Here is a 15,113-nt window from a genome sequence, read left to right on the forward strand (position 1 = left end):
CACTGTCCATATGCTCAACATGACCAAACGACCTCAATAAGCCAGATCTAAAAACAGTAAATCATATTCATCATTACAATCCTGGTATCATCCTAACCCATTTCCCACAAGAGCACATGGATGGATGGGATCCAGACACGGGAAATATTTGTCATCATCATCATCATCTTGACCTCTTTCCCACCCAGGACGATGAACACACCAACAGCAGGCAGAGGAAATTGAACAGGAATCAGGGCAGGCTACCATGAAATGACATTGTGACCAGAGCTCTATTTTTCTCCAGTCTTCTTTAGGTGGAGTGCAATAAACGTTTAATTACAGTGTTTGAAATCAGATGCAACCCAAACAGAGGATGTCAGTCTCCTACAGCTTCTTGGAAGTGATATACAATATGTTACCCTTGCCTTAGACTAGGGGGACCCAAAAGAAGTAAAAGGGGGTTGTCTGTTGCTTTTCTTTTTTTTTTTTTTTAGCTTCATGAAAGACAGATGACAGCATCCCTTAGGTAACTGCAAAATCTAATACGTTACTTAAGCAAAGGCCATGAAAGTTAAGGTCTTACTGTATCTTTCATATGAGTGACAATACCCAAGATAATAAAATGCCATACATTCTTATTAGTCCACCAATTTACCATCCAGTCTTATACTGCCCCATCAGAAGCATACAGACCCATGGCTGTTACTCAGTTCTGACAGTTATGACACAAGTGATCAGTCACTTACCCCTACACAGCATTATGTAAAAAGAGAAAAAAAAATCAACGATCCCTCATATTTAAGCCCTTGTGGTTGGAGTTATCTTAATCCACTAGACAAACAGGCATTCATTTGCTGTCTATATGGTTACACACTAATTCATCACATGGTTTCCTGGTTTACAGGAAACAAAATGACTTATCACTCAATGTAGAATAACATGAAGACTACTACATCCAGTGAGTCTCTCTTTTTTTCTTTTTTTTTATTATATAGTAATTTACAGAAATACTGGTTATTAAAGTGTCAATGTTATCTATAAAGCTGAAAAGCCAGTCACTGCTGACTCAGTATCAACTATATTGAATACACTGTGATATTTTGGAATACATCTCACATCTAAACATGAGTACTGCATGAAGAGAAAATTTATGAGTAAGTACTGTAGTACATACTAAAACAAAAATGTCTTTTTCTTCAGTAACTTCTCCATCAATGAAAATGTCTACCACTGAATCCTTTACTGCCCTATCAGGAGTGTAGGGGCCAGGGGCATGGCGACCTAGTCTTGACATTTAAGACCAGCATAACCAGTTGGCAACCCCTGAGTAAAACTATGTGGTCAATAAACCCCAACTACCCTTATTGTACACCCTTATAAGCACCATCCAGTTGGAGCACCATAATCAGTTAGATAAGTGGGCATCCACTTGGTTATACCGTTACCTCATAACACAGTAAATTGTTTCTGAAGATCCAAGAAGCATAAAAAATAATAATTATAAAACCATACCTCATCAGCCAGGTCATATAGCAATGTCATGGATACAAGCTGCTTGATGACAAATTCACGTTCCATACAGTGGACAGCCATCTCTTGTTCATCCCCAGTATCCATTAGATCAGCCATCACAAAATCCTGAAGATACTGGCAAAACCTTGTCAACTCTGGCAGAATGGTGTCAAGGGCTTCCTCTGCTCCCTCCTTTCTGTGGTAGGCAAGAAAGTACACGGTAACAGGATTCATTGACAAAAGATCACATGCTAGAAGGATTCATAACAACTATTCCTAACCAATTTATTATCCAAAGTTCTACCTCAACAATCTCTTATGCAATTTATTGTGCTCTTTCACCAACATACCTTGCATCAATAACATACAAGAGGATATTGACATTGTATATACTGAACCAAACAATTTGGATGAGATGTTACAAAATCTTCAATGATAATTCAAATACATTCAGCTGTTCAGCACAAGGGAACTGAATTTCTGATATTTAACTGATGCAATATTTTCCTCCTTACAGAAGGAACACAGGTTGCACCATCAGGAAAGTTTTGTTACCTACGTTTCTTGCTCTTACAAATATTATATCACTTGACTGCACTTCACCTGCTGCTTGAACTCAACACCAATCTATTTGTTCCATCACTGACATGTGTGCAGTGTGTCAAGGAGAGCTTGTGGTGACTGTCAGGTGTGAAAAGATTGATCAAGCCGGTGAGTTTCTTGAGTGAATTGAAGAGTTTTGTTATTTGGCAACGTTATGTGCTGGAGGTGGGGCTGGAGTTAGCTCTGTGGCTGGAAGAAATTCAGGGAGCTGTTGCTTCTCGACACTGAGAGGGCTCTCCCGTCCATGCTAAGGGATCTTTGTAAGCAGAATGTATCTGGAGTGTAATGCTGTATGGTAGTGAGACCTGGGCATTTGTTTAACACTAGCAGCATCACACCACGTCACCTAGTCATGAAGGTCCACATGCTTTCGTGAACATGTGATCAGTGCACTTGGCAATCCGTTTGAAGTTGAACAATGAAGGATCTTGAAGGGTAAAGTGTTTGCATGAAATTGTTTCAAATTGACAAAAACTTTTAAAGACTTTTCAAATGTTGCAACAGGCTTATGGAGAGCATTGTTTGAGCCGTACACAATGTCACAAGTGGTTCCATTAGTTCAAATGGGGAAGAACATCCATCAAAGAAGATCCCAAATCTGGAAGGCCTTCCACATCAACAAACGACAATTACACTGAGAAAGAGCATGCTGTTATCCGTGAAAATCATCACCTGACTGTCTATGAAGTTTAAATAAAAGTAGGCATCTGTAAAAGTTCATGCCACATGATTTAAACTGAAAAACTGAAGACATAAGGTGTTGCCGCATAATTTCTTCCGCATCTGCTGACAGATGAGCAAAACAAGAACCATGTCAGTCAGTCAGTAGCTGTGTGATTGTTCAAATGCTGATGAAAACTTTTGGATAAATGTTATAAAAAGTGATGAAGTGCGAGAGTATGACTACAATATCAGAACAAAACAGCAGTCACTGCAGTGGATTAGAACACTGTCACCATGACAAAAAAAGAAAAGTATGTCAAAGTTGCTTAAATGTGAAGATGATGCTGATTGACTTTTTTTTATTTGAAGGGCGTTGTTTATCGTGAATTTGTTCCAAGCTCTCAATCAATAAAGAGTTTTACTTGGACATCCTGAAGTTTTTGAGGGAGGCAGTGCAAAGGATGAGGCCTGAGGCATGGACAAACAAAACCTGGAAGCTGCACCATGGCAATGCAGCTGCTCATGTCGCTCCTTATCCATAACTTTTTGGCAAAGCACAAGATGACTATTGTCCCCCAGCCACACTACTCTCTAGATTTGGCCCCTACAAACATTTTTTTTTCCCCCCTAAACTTAAATTCCACCCTGAAATGTTGCTGATTTCAGACATCAGAAGAAAGAAAAAAATTCACCAAGTTCACTAAACACACGTTCACTCAAGCGTGTGTGGTTCAATGACTAACTGACATGGCGTGATACAGCTAGAGTTAAATTAATGCCCAAAGTCACTGCTACACAGTGCTCCTGTCACAATCATGCTAGGCGTGCTATTTGGTGCCAAATCTAAAATGTTCAGCTTTCTTTTGGACAGACCTTGTACAGTAATGCAACTTATGGCTATGTTCATAAATGTACACTAAACAGGATGCTTACCTAAGGGTTTTCTGTAAGCTGAGCAGAATGTGGAGAAAGAATTCTAATATTACAACTATACTGATGAAAGGAACATCTTATAAGCAAAAGGAAGAGAAAGTGATGATGCAAGAAAATGGACCATGTAATGTAACAGCTACTATGTGAATTTTGTGTTACAGTAATTTCCAAAAGGGATGAAAATGTTCCCAATAAAGTTAGTTCATGGTACAATATTATTCAACACGAAAAGCAAATACAGTACAGTATTTCACAACATGCAGTCTAGCCACTACAGCAATTATACAAAACTCTTCAGTATATCACAATAAAGGTCTCTGGAGTAAACCTTAGATGTTCAGCAAGACAGCGCCAGTAGAGGGCAGACTCAGGCCGCAGTTCAGAGGTGGAAATAACGCGCTTATCCTTATCTAGTCCAAAGTTCTCCATCAGACTAGGATAAGGCACATCCTGGAATATGGCCTTGATTGTTAGTTCAGCTTCAGCCACAGATGCTTCCACATCCAAACAGGTGAGAAGATCCAGCACATTAGCACTGACCATTCTTAGCCATGTCTGAATTAGCTTTTTCTCCACACAATTTCGAACCAGCTCACTCCGATCCTTTAATCCTTCTGATATGAGACGTACTCGCTGGGCAATTGTCAGGGACTTGAGATGTACACGCTGGGAGATCACAACGTACGCCTGCAAAAGAATTCACCGTCAACACAAATACTACCGTACTTATATGTTGTACAGCATGCCCTCATTTTATGATGGGGATGCGTTTCTGAAAAACTGGTCGTATAACAAAGTTAGTGTTGTAGTGATCACACGAGAAAAATTATCACACAATGAGAAATCAACCATCACAGGGATTATAAAAAAAAAAAAAAAAAAAAAAAAAAAGCCCTAACTTTTTATTGACTGTATGTATAGGCAAATGCTCATACAGTGACTGACTGTACATGGGTGTGCTGTACATCTTAATATTATACTGTACAGTATGTGGCAAAAAAGCCATAAGATGAATAAGGAGAGGATTGCTTTATCATTTCTTAAGCACTTTACTCTGATGAAGCCTTTCTTATCTTGCTCTACGGTTTTAGTTTACAAGATTTTTTTTTTTTCCTGAACAGCTGGATATAGCCTTCAATACCCCATTTACTTCAACAGGCCTTTCCTAGGCTGATATGCACATCACCTTCAATTAAATGATGTATCTGATACTTTATGCCTGCTTCCAAGTCAATTTTATTAAGTTAACTGGAACCTTCTAAATACTGTACAGGGACTAATGGAGTTAGTTTCTAATCTCTTCTCTACCAGACACCTATCCTAATTTCAGTAAAACTATTTGATAAGAGAGAGAAAAATCTATATAATGCATATTAAAGAGTGAATTATAGGTTACAACAAATATTATACCACATTAAACTCTTTCCTTTACACAATGGGATTTAATCCTACCACATCAGGAATAACAACTCAGTAGTATGACCACTCAGACATAGGAATCAAATGCTCTGTTTCTTGAAAAGGTCATGTTTGATGATACTGTGCATTATCATCATAACATCCAGACCTCTTTCTTCCCCACCAATGGATGAGGTGAGGTAGTGAAAAAAAAAAATAATATATAAAATAAATAAATGAAATTATAAAGGATAATAATTATTAACACCATGTCTACTGACACAGGCTAGATATTCATTCACTGGAAACTTGCTAATCCCTTCAGCTAGAGTATTTCACTGGCTGTTTATTCCTGCTATCTCTAAAATATTCTATTCAGATCATGGGAGACTTTTGAACTAGAGAGGTCAGGTCACATATTGCCTTAATTACCCCCTTCATTACAAGAGATGGTGCTGCAAAGGCACCTACACATGATGACACTGAGCACCCTGGATGGATCTGCTGCAGCATCCACCTGGGAGCCAAACCTCTTCAAATTTCTCAGCACCTTGCCACAGTAAGGACCCTGCTCTGACCATGGTGAGGTGTTGTCTACCACAAGGGAGCACTGGATCTCTACACAGCACATGTACTGTACTGTACTGTACTGTACCTGCAAGATGGCCCCCCAGAAGCAGTTGCTTACCTGAAGTCAACAGGTCTGCTCAACTATACATACCTGGGTTTGGCAACAACACCAAAAGATTCTTTCAAAGTTATGCAAAAATATCTTTTGTTAGGGTATGGAGAATAGACTGAAAATTTCATATCACTGAAGGGAGTGACATAAACAGAACCATATAAAATTTACTTGATGTAGTGCTGCTTTGGGTGTCTGCTCTTTCCTCCTTTCCTTCCTCTTCTGTCTTTCTTTCTTTCCTCTTCCTTCTGCCTTACACTCCCTCTTCTGTCTTTCTTTCCTCTCCCTTCTGCCTATGAGTGACTCTAGATTGAGTGACAAGCCAAACGGTTTCCTGTACCCCAGAAAACCATTTACTATGCTAGGTGGTAACCATATATCCAAATTATGGCACCATGTGGTTTAGTGGGTAATTAAGGTGCTCCAGTCAGATTGAGCCTGTGTAGGTTTATATCCAAGAGGTAGTTGGGGTTTACTGCTCACATAATGTCTTCTCAGGGATGAGTGAGGCTGGTCACTCTCATCTAAAATGTCAGGACTGACTTGCCTAGCCCCAGGCTCCTACGCTCCTCATGGGGCAACATGGGACTGGATGATGGAAGGACAAGGGTCACTATTCTGTATGTACTGACCTGGCGCCTAACAACGTCACGAACATCTCTGGTGCGTTCAAGGATATCTGGAAGTGTCTGGTAGGTGATGGCTATGTTGGACAGCACTGTACGACGTACATCAGGGTTTGGGTCCATTGATAAATGGTATCGATATGCTGAAAATCAAACTGTTATTACATGCAATACCGAAGTTCATCACAGAGTAATAATAATAGAATTACTTTACCTACGTGATACTGTATCACATGTAATATTACTGCAATGTAATGCTGTTTGAATAACATAAGGAACTGATGAACTGTAATGTTACACACCTTCTCTCTCTCTCTCTCTCACACACACACACACACACACACACACACACACACACACACACACACACACATACACACACACACACAAACAAATAATGGGGATTATGGAAAGCCAAGAACTAATTTTTCCTTTATGGAGGAACCATATTAGAGGCTCATATGCATTTTTTTTTTTGGATTCAACATTACATTGTATTAAAAAAAAAAAAAAAAAAAAATGCGTAAGATCATCCGGATACTGGGGGTTTCCTCTTGTTATCAACCATTCTGCTTTTCTGGAGACAAAAGCGAAGCTATGGAGTATTCAGTCAATTCTTAGGTATCTCTGCAAACACCAGTTACAGCAAATGTGCCTGTGGTCTTATATACCCTTTGCTGCTTCAAACTGAAAACCATGTACATCATTTTCCCTTGATTACTAATGATAAGCTTGGGTACTTAGTACCAGCTCATGCTGGGTAATTTTGTTTCACTAAGGGGACTTTTAAAAGCCACAGAAAAAAATAACTATTTCAAAACAACATCAAGATATTGAATATGCTGGAGAAAGTACGAAGGGGATACATGCAACCAGAAAACACATGCACTCCCTAGTCATGCGATGTCTGATAAAACCCTGAAGAAAGCAGCAACTCTATATCATGCGAAAACTATCTACATAAATAAGTAATAGTAAAGTATATGGCTCAGTTTAGAGGTGACAAAATTTCATATCACACATTTTACTGCAAGAATACAGAAAAATATGTCATGTGATCAACTTAGGTCAGCTTTCTTGTAGACCTTGTGAAATATCCACAGGTGTTTCATGAAAAAAAAAATAAATAAATAAATAAATAAAATTCTCCAACAGTAATTATTAGACTAACAACAAGAGTGGATTACCCTTGATGACAGGACACTCCTTGTTGTGTGGATCCTGAAGACGCGCAACAGCCATAACTGCCTGGACCCGGACAGATGGTATCTTGTCCTGAAGGCGATGCAGCATAGTGTCATAGATGCTGTTGTAGAGCTCATCATCAATCACTGCCTCTTCTCCCATGTGGCTCAGTAGGATATTGATCAGCTGGCACACACGTAATCGCACACCCTGGTTGTTTGCCTCATGATTCTGTGAAATATGCAATGTTCCAGTAATTCAGAATGTGGATGGCTATCATCAGCCTGGGAGCTATTACCAGGAGAATGACAGCATCGTGTAGCTACAGGATTAGAGTCTTTAACCATACATACACAATATCAAATTTAAGCCATGATTACCACACAAATTGCATAAAGACTCCTTACTTCTTTCCCTCTAGTATTTGTGGGTTTGGTGGAGAAAGCATTATGCCAACATACTTCCTGAATCGTGAGGTAGTTAAAAGGGAGGGGGTGGTGTGAACTGAGAACCCCCCTTACTCTCTAAAAAACTACTGTATTCAAAATCAATTCTGAAGGTCCTTGATCAGAGTCCTGCCCAGAGTCCAGTATAATTATGTAGGCCTGTAGGCCTTCATGAAATTTTAAAGGCATGAAAGAGAAATATAACAGTTGGGGTAGTTAATGCATCTAATAATAATTATATAGTGTGATGGTACTGTGTGAGATGAAGATGAGAGGGTAAAGTGGATCAATATGAAGCTTATGAAATGTGTCAGGTCTAGCATGTGAAATCAATGGCAAAGCAAAAAGCCCTAGAAAATATGCTGTACATCATAAAGACATTTGCTGTACTATAAGTCACAGACAAAAACAGAATAAGTTCTCACATTTTTTAACATTAAAAAGCCTTACATTCAAGAGGAACTGGATAAGTTTCACTAAGAATGGATCAGCTTCCTCAACATCATCTTCATCCTCTTCATCACCATCTTTGTTTCCTTGCTCATATTTTTTTGAAGTTGCAAATTTTCCTACAAAATTAAGAGTTCTATCAACACTAGGCTGCTTATCTCCATAGATCAGCGACTTCCGCAGCAGGTTGGTAAACTCTCCAAAGAACTCATTGAAGTCACTCTGAAAAAGAATATCAAGAGCATCACTATCATATTAAGTAAAGTACTGCTCTTACAATGAACTCTCAATGACCAACACAAGGACAGCATACTAACTGTGAAGCTCAGCATATACATATAAGAAAGAGCAAACAGTAACAAATATTTAACCATATGACTATCAGAATTTCTCTCAACTGAAGGGATTACACAATTAAATTAGTGATTTTAATCAATTATCCAAGAAGAAGTAATGATCATAATCAAAATTAATTTTATCTAACACAGTACACCCTCAATATACTGAACCCTCATTTAACAAATTTCGGTTTTAACAGCCACCTTGAGCTGGCCGAACGTCATGTTCATTTAACGAATTTTGCTAGGTAAAAGAATGGTTAAACATCAACCAGCGTGGTGTGACGAACGAACATAGATTTATCCATACTTCCTGAAATGTAAGAATAAACACATAAATTAGCAAGAAGAGCATTTACTGATACTTAGCTGTATGTTATTGTGTGCGGACATACAGCCAAACAATGCTCCATATTTAACGATTTTTGTTCAGTAAAAGCCATAATGCCTGGGAAATTACCAAACAGCATGGTGGTCAGCTTTAACAAACTATCAGGCTTAACGTCAAGGGTCTGATACCAATTATCTTCACTATATCGAGGGTGTATTGTATATCAAATAGTTTATCATCCGGTACCACTCTGTTTACGGTACTCTAACTTTTTCTTATCTAAAACTATTAATAACATACAGACAAGTATGAGACATGGCCTGTATAGTTGTAATAACCCTTCACAAAGCGGCTCTGACCCTCAAGGAGGAATATCAATCTGGTAAATTTACTAGGTGAATTTACTTTTTCTCATTGAAAAAAAAAAAAAATCCATCACTAAATACAGCAATACTGCTTAGTGTTAATTAAATATAGTACTGTACTTAAGTGCATCCAGAGTAATCAAAGGGATAAGTGTAATGAAATGGCATAAACTGATAGCGTTTGTACTCTGACTGCTAGGATTTCTCTCTAACAAAGAAAATTATTTGTTCTTAGTTCAAACAGCATCACAGGATGTCCCCTAAAGCCAAGTCAGGGGACTTCCCCAACACCTATGCCTGTGACAATCCAGGACACAGAACCACCAACTCAAATAAAATTCAATCAGCCAGGCTTTGATGTTATTCCCATGTTAGTCAAGCATTAACTATGGTGGATGTAAATGACAATTACTTGGTCATTTGGTGCTGTCAGCACCTATGTCTCTGACAAACCAAGACAGAACCAGCAACTCAAGTGAAGTTCAATCAGCCAGGTTTTGATGTTATTTCAATGTTAGTCAAGCATTAACTATGGTGGATGTAAATGACTATTTCTTGGTCACCACTATCCAGACATACCTATGACAATGATGCTGGAGTTTGATTACAAATCAGAAACTCTATTTCAAAAGCACACATCATGAAGATTAGGTACAAGAATAATTAAGATAACATTAAAAATTGCATCTCATATATCTGCATACCAATACCAATTCTTCAAGGCTACAGTGCTCATCCTGAAAGTCACTGGACTCTGCTCTAATGATAAAGTGCCTTAACTGAACCCCATCATCTATACCGTACTGTAATACAGTATATACCTAATGGCAATGATAAGGAACCTACACATGGTGGTGCTGTGCACCCCAAGTGAAACAGCTGCAATGTTCACCTAGGAGCCAAACCCCTGCACACTTTCTTGCACCTCACTGTGGGAGGGACATTGACACAACCCAGGTATGGCATTGTCTTGTAAAAGGGGGTGCTGGTTCCTTACAGAGGCAGCTGCTTACCTATAGTTGACAGGTCTACTCATAGACTGGGATTAAGCAAAAACAACCCTCATTTTACAGATGATTGTTAACTGATCATTCACTAATGGAATCTATATGAAATTAACCTTCTTCCTGACACACAATCACTACAGTCCCTTACAGAGCACCATTTTTCAATCAATGATCTTCGTTTTCACTTGTACAATCAATTCAACCCCTAAATGCAAAACTGAATTCAACTGATCAGTTATCCAATCAGCTTTTTTAAAATGTAGCCTGACTTTTAAGCATGGGTTACATGATCATAGTATGCTAGGTGTCCTTCATTACCAGTAACATTTGGTACATGCAAAGTTATCCTATAAAAACCATCTTAAGAACTACCAATAGTTTACAGTAGTAATGCTTGGAACAGAAATTGATGAGCAACAAGAGTGCAAACAATTAGGAATACCAATAATTCTATAGATTTTCTGGAATGTTTCACACTACAAACTGATGCAAATGGAAAAATTAAATACATCTGTGAAAATAAGGGCCAATGTTTCCTGTTTTTTTCTGGTAATTCATGAGCCACAATGTCTACAGCCTTGGAGTGGTAAATTTCCCCCAAAACTATCAAGGAAAACAGAAACAGCCATTCTAGGTTACCAACTAACAACTTAAGGCAAAATCAAACTGTTTTATATGTAAAACTCCGCATACTGAATAATCTTAATTACCTCTCTATAAGTTTTAATCAAGTTTTTCGACAGCTTTGGATGTAAAGCAGTTGATCGTTGACATTCCGAGAAGATATGTTTAAGGCTGGTCATGATGTCACCCTGGAAAAGAAACAAACACATTTCACATTAAAAGAGAGACATTAATACTGTATCTGTAATACACAATACAGCAGTGAACACAACATACCACGGTAATGCAAATGAAAATCACGGTCTTACAAGTAAAATAGAAAAGAAAGTATTCATCATCATTATCCTAACCTCCTTCCCACATTCACAAAGAACTGAAAGCTCTCTGAGAAATGGCCATTTATTCTACCCGGGAGAGGAACAAGAGGAGAAAGGTTGTCCCATGCACAATCTTTCCCCATTTCAGTCCAATAAGAGGTACAGTACAGTATGAGGCTGCATGGAAAATCTTCAATACAAAAATCTTCATGGAAATGTCAAGACTAGACAAGAGGAAGAACTCTTTCTGTAACAGAGTGATAAATCATTTGAATGAATTACCCCGGTAAGTGACTGGGTCAGTCTGTGGTGAAGTCTGAAATTAATCTAGACAAGATTTATCTTGCAATCATAAAGCCAAAATTCAGTGTGAAAAAATTACTCAACTGCCACCACCACCATTGCCAGAACCACTTATTCAGCTGAATAAGGCTGCACCCATTTAGTAAAGAATCAGTAGGTGCATTTGTGAGGTGTGTAGAGAAGAAAAATTGCCTAAAACTATAACTAAATGGTGACTTAATTTGTCTGCTGTTAGCTGGGTGTAGCCAAGATACAGTAATAAACAAGGGTACCACTGGTACTATGGAAACTGACAATAAGAATGCAGATTGTTAAGCTATATACCTGTGCAAGGATGTTATACAGACGACTTGTGAACCTTAATGCGAAAGTGCACAAATATAACCAGTATGAAGCCTACTGATACCTATTTCCCTACCAGTAGTAGTCTATCTCGATTATCCCAATAAAAGCACTTCCTTGTGGAACTGTCAGGATGCTGCTATTGTGAATATAATTTTTTCCCAAAGGAGACAGCAGTTACATCTGGTTATGACAGGTAACCACAGCCATTAAAAAAGAAAAAAGTCGTGTTTGGTTTACGATCATCTTACAACAGCTTCACCCAGTGCACATCCTCACAAGATGGATCACGGAAAATCATCAACCAATGTTCTGTCCCCACATGTAGCACTGATATCTGTGTAATATATTCACTTTAATTCTATTTTAACTTGCTATCAGTTACACCTATAAATACCTCTAAAAGGTTTGTCGCAAAAACGCTTCCCGCCAACGTTTATTTACATTTGAGTACAAGGACGCAGAGGCAGCGTATCTGTATGGTTCTTTTCATAATCTTAAGCATTCATAAAATCTCCTGCAAGAAATGAAGATGCATTAATTTTAATTTTTTTACTATTTTTTTTATACTGGACTCCAAATTTACTAATACAACAACAATCGTAGTTTCGTACCCTATGAAGAGACTCGCCACCAAGGATGTCCTTGCTCGTCACTGGGTAGCACCGCGTAGTTTGTGTGCCCACCGCCAGGGGTCCAAGGCGGCGCTAATGATGTTTATGCACCGCACCTGACACCCGCGCCTTTTGAAATCAGCCTATGAATCCAGAAAATATAGTGCCATGGCCAATTGCGCAGCTAAAATATAGTGTCATGGCCCATTGCGCAGCTAAAATATAGTCATGGCCCACTGAGCAACTTATGGAAGCAAAAGCGAAACAGAGGCTAAGATCAGTGTCAGGTGGTGTAGAGTGTGGTGATTCAATATGGCGGCCAAAGTCACGCTCGCCCCAGAGATTGCCTTTCCAACATTGCCCAGTGGATCGTACCCATCTCAGTGACTTTCTCCTAGGAATTTGCTTCATTTATGTAATGCTCATTATTATATTCTGTCACATCAGGCTCACTTCTTTCCTTCTTTGCCATTTCCCCATAGGCTTCCGGAGGGGTGGGCAACGGGGGGCAGTTGCCCCCCCTTGGAATTCGACAGCTTCAGTTCTTGTTCAAGGATGATTGAGTGATTTGAGTCGATTCATGCATTCTGTCACTCTGAATTTGATGTAAGTCATGTAACTCATGTAAGTATAGGCCTATGCCTATTTGGAGTGTGTGTACAGTATTTTGATAGATCATAACAGTATATATATATATATATATATATATATATATATATATATATATATATATATATATATATAAAATTTATTTTGCCCCCCTTTACAAAAAAATCCTGCGGACGCCCCTGCATTTCCCCCAAATCACGTATAGTGGTTTCCTTTAACTGCTCCATACAGTCTATATGAGGATGGTGAGAGCTGAGAGTGAACCCATAACCCCGCAGGCCAGACCAACACAACGAGGGATCTCACTGTCTGATCGATGTTATGGACCACACTACCAAGTGAATCTTTCCAAAACTTTTATATCCCAGCGAGGAAAGCTTGCCTGTAAATAAGGTATTATTAAACATGGTTGACGTAGCCAGCAAAGTCACACAGGTTCGATTCCAGTCAAGATACAGTAAAATATTTTCATAAAAAATAGTAGCCTACACACACACACACACACACACACACACACACACACACACACACACACACACACACGTGCGCACGCACGCATATAGCAATAGGCTCGACAACAGATTTTGACACCTAATAACAAAAACAAGGAAATTAATTTGAATCACCAATAACATAACATTAAATGAAAACACATAGGCTTTGACTGAAGGAGAGTGGGGCGTATTTAAGGAAGGCTTCTGGGGATGAAACCACTTCCAAAACCGTCAATAGATGCAGTTCGTATATGTGATTACAGTTATTAAAATACTCCCCATGGTACCTGCCTTTCTAGACTTATATTCCCTCACACACATTTAGTACAATATCCTTCTCCAAACGTAAATGTTGCTATGTTGCTAATAAAAGAAAAAAGTCTAAGACATACTTTGTCCATATTTCAGCTTTTATTTTGTCCCCAGCCAAGGAATAGGTGAAGGTAGCACCCTCCTTCCTCATCGCACACACACCTTGGAGTGCCACCCTAAACATCATACTTTTTAAAGGTTAAGTCTATCATCATCATCATTCATCTGCGTCCTCTCCCAACCTTCTCCGTGACTCATGGGACTATGCCAACGTCAGTCATATTATTCCTGTACACTCGTACTCTTACTTATCTGATCTTATCTTATACTTATCAAATCTCCACCTGGTATTTGATCTAATCTTGTTATGCTTACAGTTTCTTGGAGTCTAGTCAGTAAGTCTTCTAATTTAGCTACCTGTTATCTTTACTTCTAACTACATGCCTCACCTATTTCCTTTTTAGATGCTTGAGTATCGCCGGTCGGTCAGTCACATTCTATGGCTTTTCATACGCAAGGTGCTTTGCACTGACGAAACTTGATTAATTTGCTATAGCTTCTGAAGAAGTTTTACTCGCACGGTGCTTCATTCTAGCCATAGCCATGTGGTGATTTACTGTAGCCTCTTAAGGATTTTCACATGCAAGGTGTTTTACTATATTCCTTTTAACATAACCTGGCCTAGATAATTGCCCTTTTGAAACTTATTATACGTAGCTCAGTGGCAGAATAAGACAATTCTGTAGCTCTGCATCCTTTCCATAGCACTTCTTCACCACTATCACCATATTTTTGTGTTAATCTCTTATTACAACTCAGTATTCAAGGTGAAGAGATGGCAATGTCAGGCCAGCTTAGAGTGAAAGGGTATATGCGAAACCTTCATATGGTCCCACATCTATCTAGTACTTTGGTAATTGTTCTTTAATCACTTCTGTAATACCCCTCACTTTAGTCTATTCCTTTGCTCACGTTGC

At 38.7% G+C, this 15,113-nt stretch overlaps 1 protein-coding gene across 1 annotated transcript in view; it reads right to left on the reverse strand.

The window, feature by feature from the left end:
- Positions 1-11,324, reverse strand: part of Cap-G (Chromosome associated protein G) — a 32,155-nt gene extending 20,831 nt beyond the window's left edge. Inside the window, exons 1-6 of the mRNA XM_080271353.1 lie at positions 11,232-11,324; positions 8,481-8,702; positions 7,587-7,815; positions 6,406-6,542; positions 4,022-4,380; positions 1,495-1,690 (exon numbers count right to left, since the gene is read on the reverse strand). Coding sequence (XP_080127479.1) covers positions 1,495-1,690; positions 4,022-4,380; positions 6,406-6,542; positions 7,587-7,815; positions 8,481-8,702; positions 11,232-11,324 — 1,236 coding nt within the window. The remainder of the gene's footprint in view (positions 1-1,494; positions 1,691-4,021; positions 4,381-6,405; positions 6,543-7,586; positions 7,816-8,480; positions 8,703-11,231) is intronic.
- Positions 11,325-15,113: the final 3,789 nt, after the last annotated feature.

This window comes from Coenobita brevimanus, chromosome 45 (genome assembly GCF_032717465.1).
Source record: "Coenobita brevimanus isolate Jiangsu-jjx chromosome 45, ASM3271746v2, whole genome shotgun sequence".
Classification (NCBI taxonomy): Eukaryota; Metazoa; Arthropoda; class Malacostraca; order Decapoda; family Coenobitidae; genus Coenobita; species Coenobita brevimanus.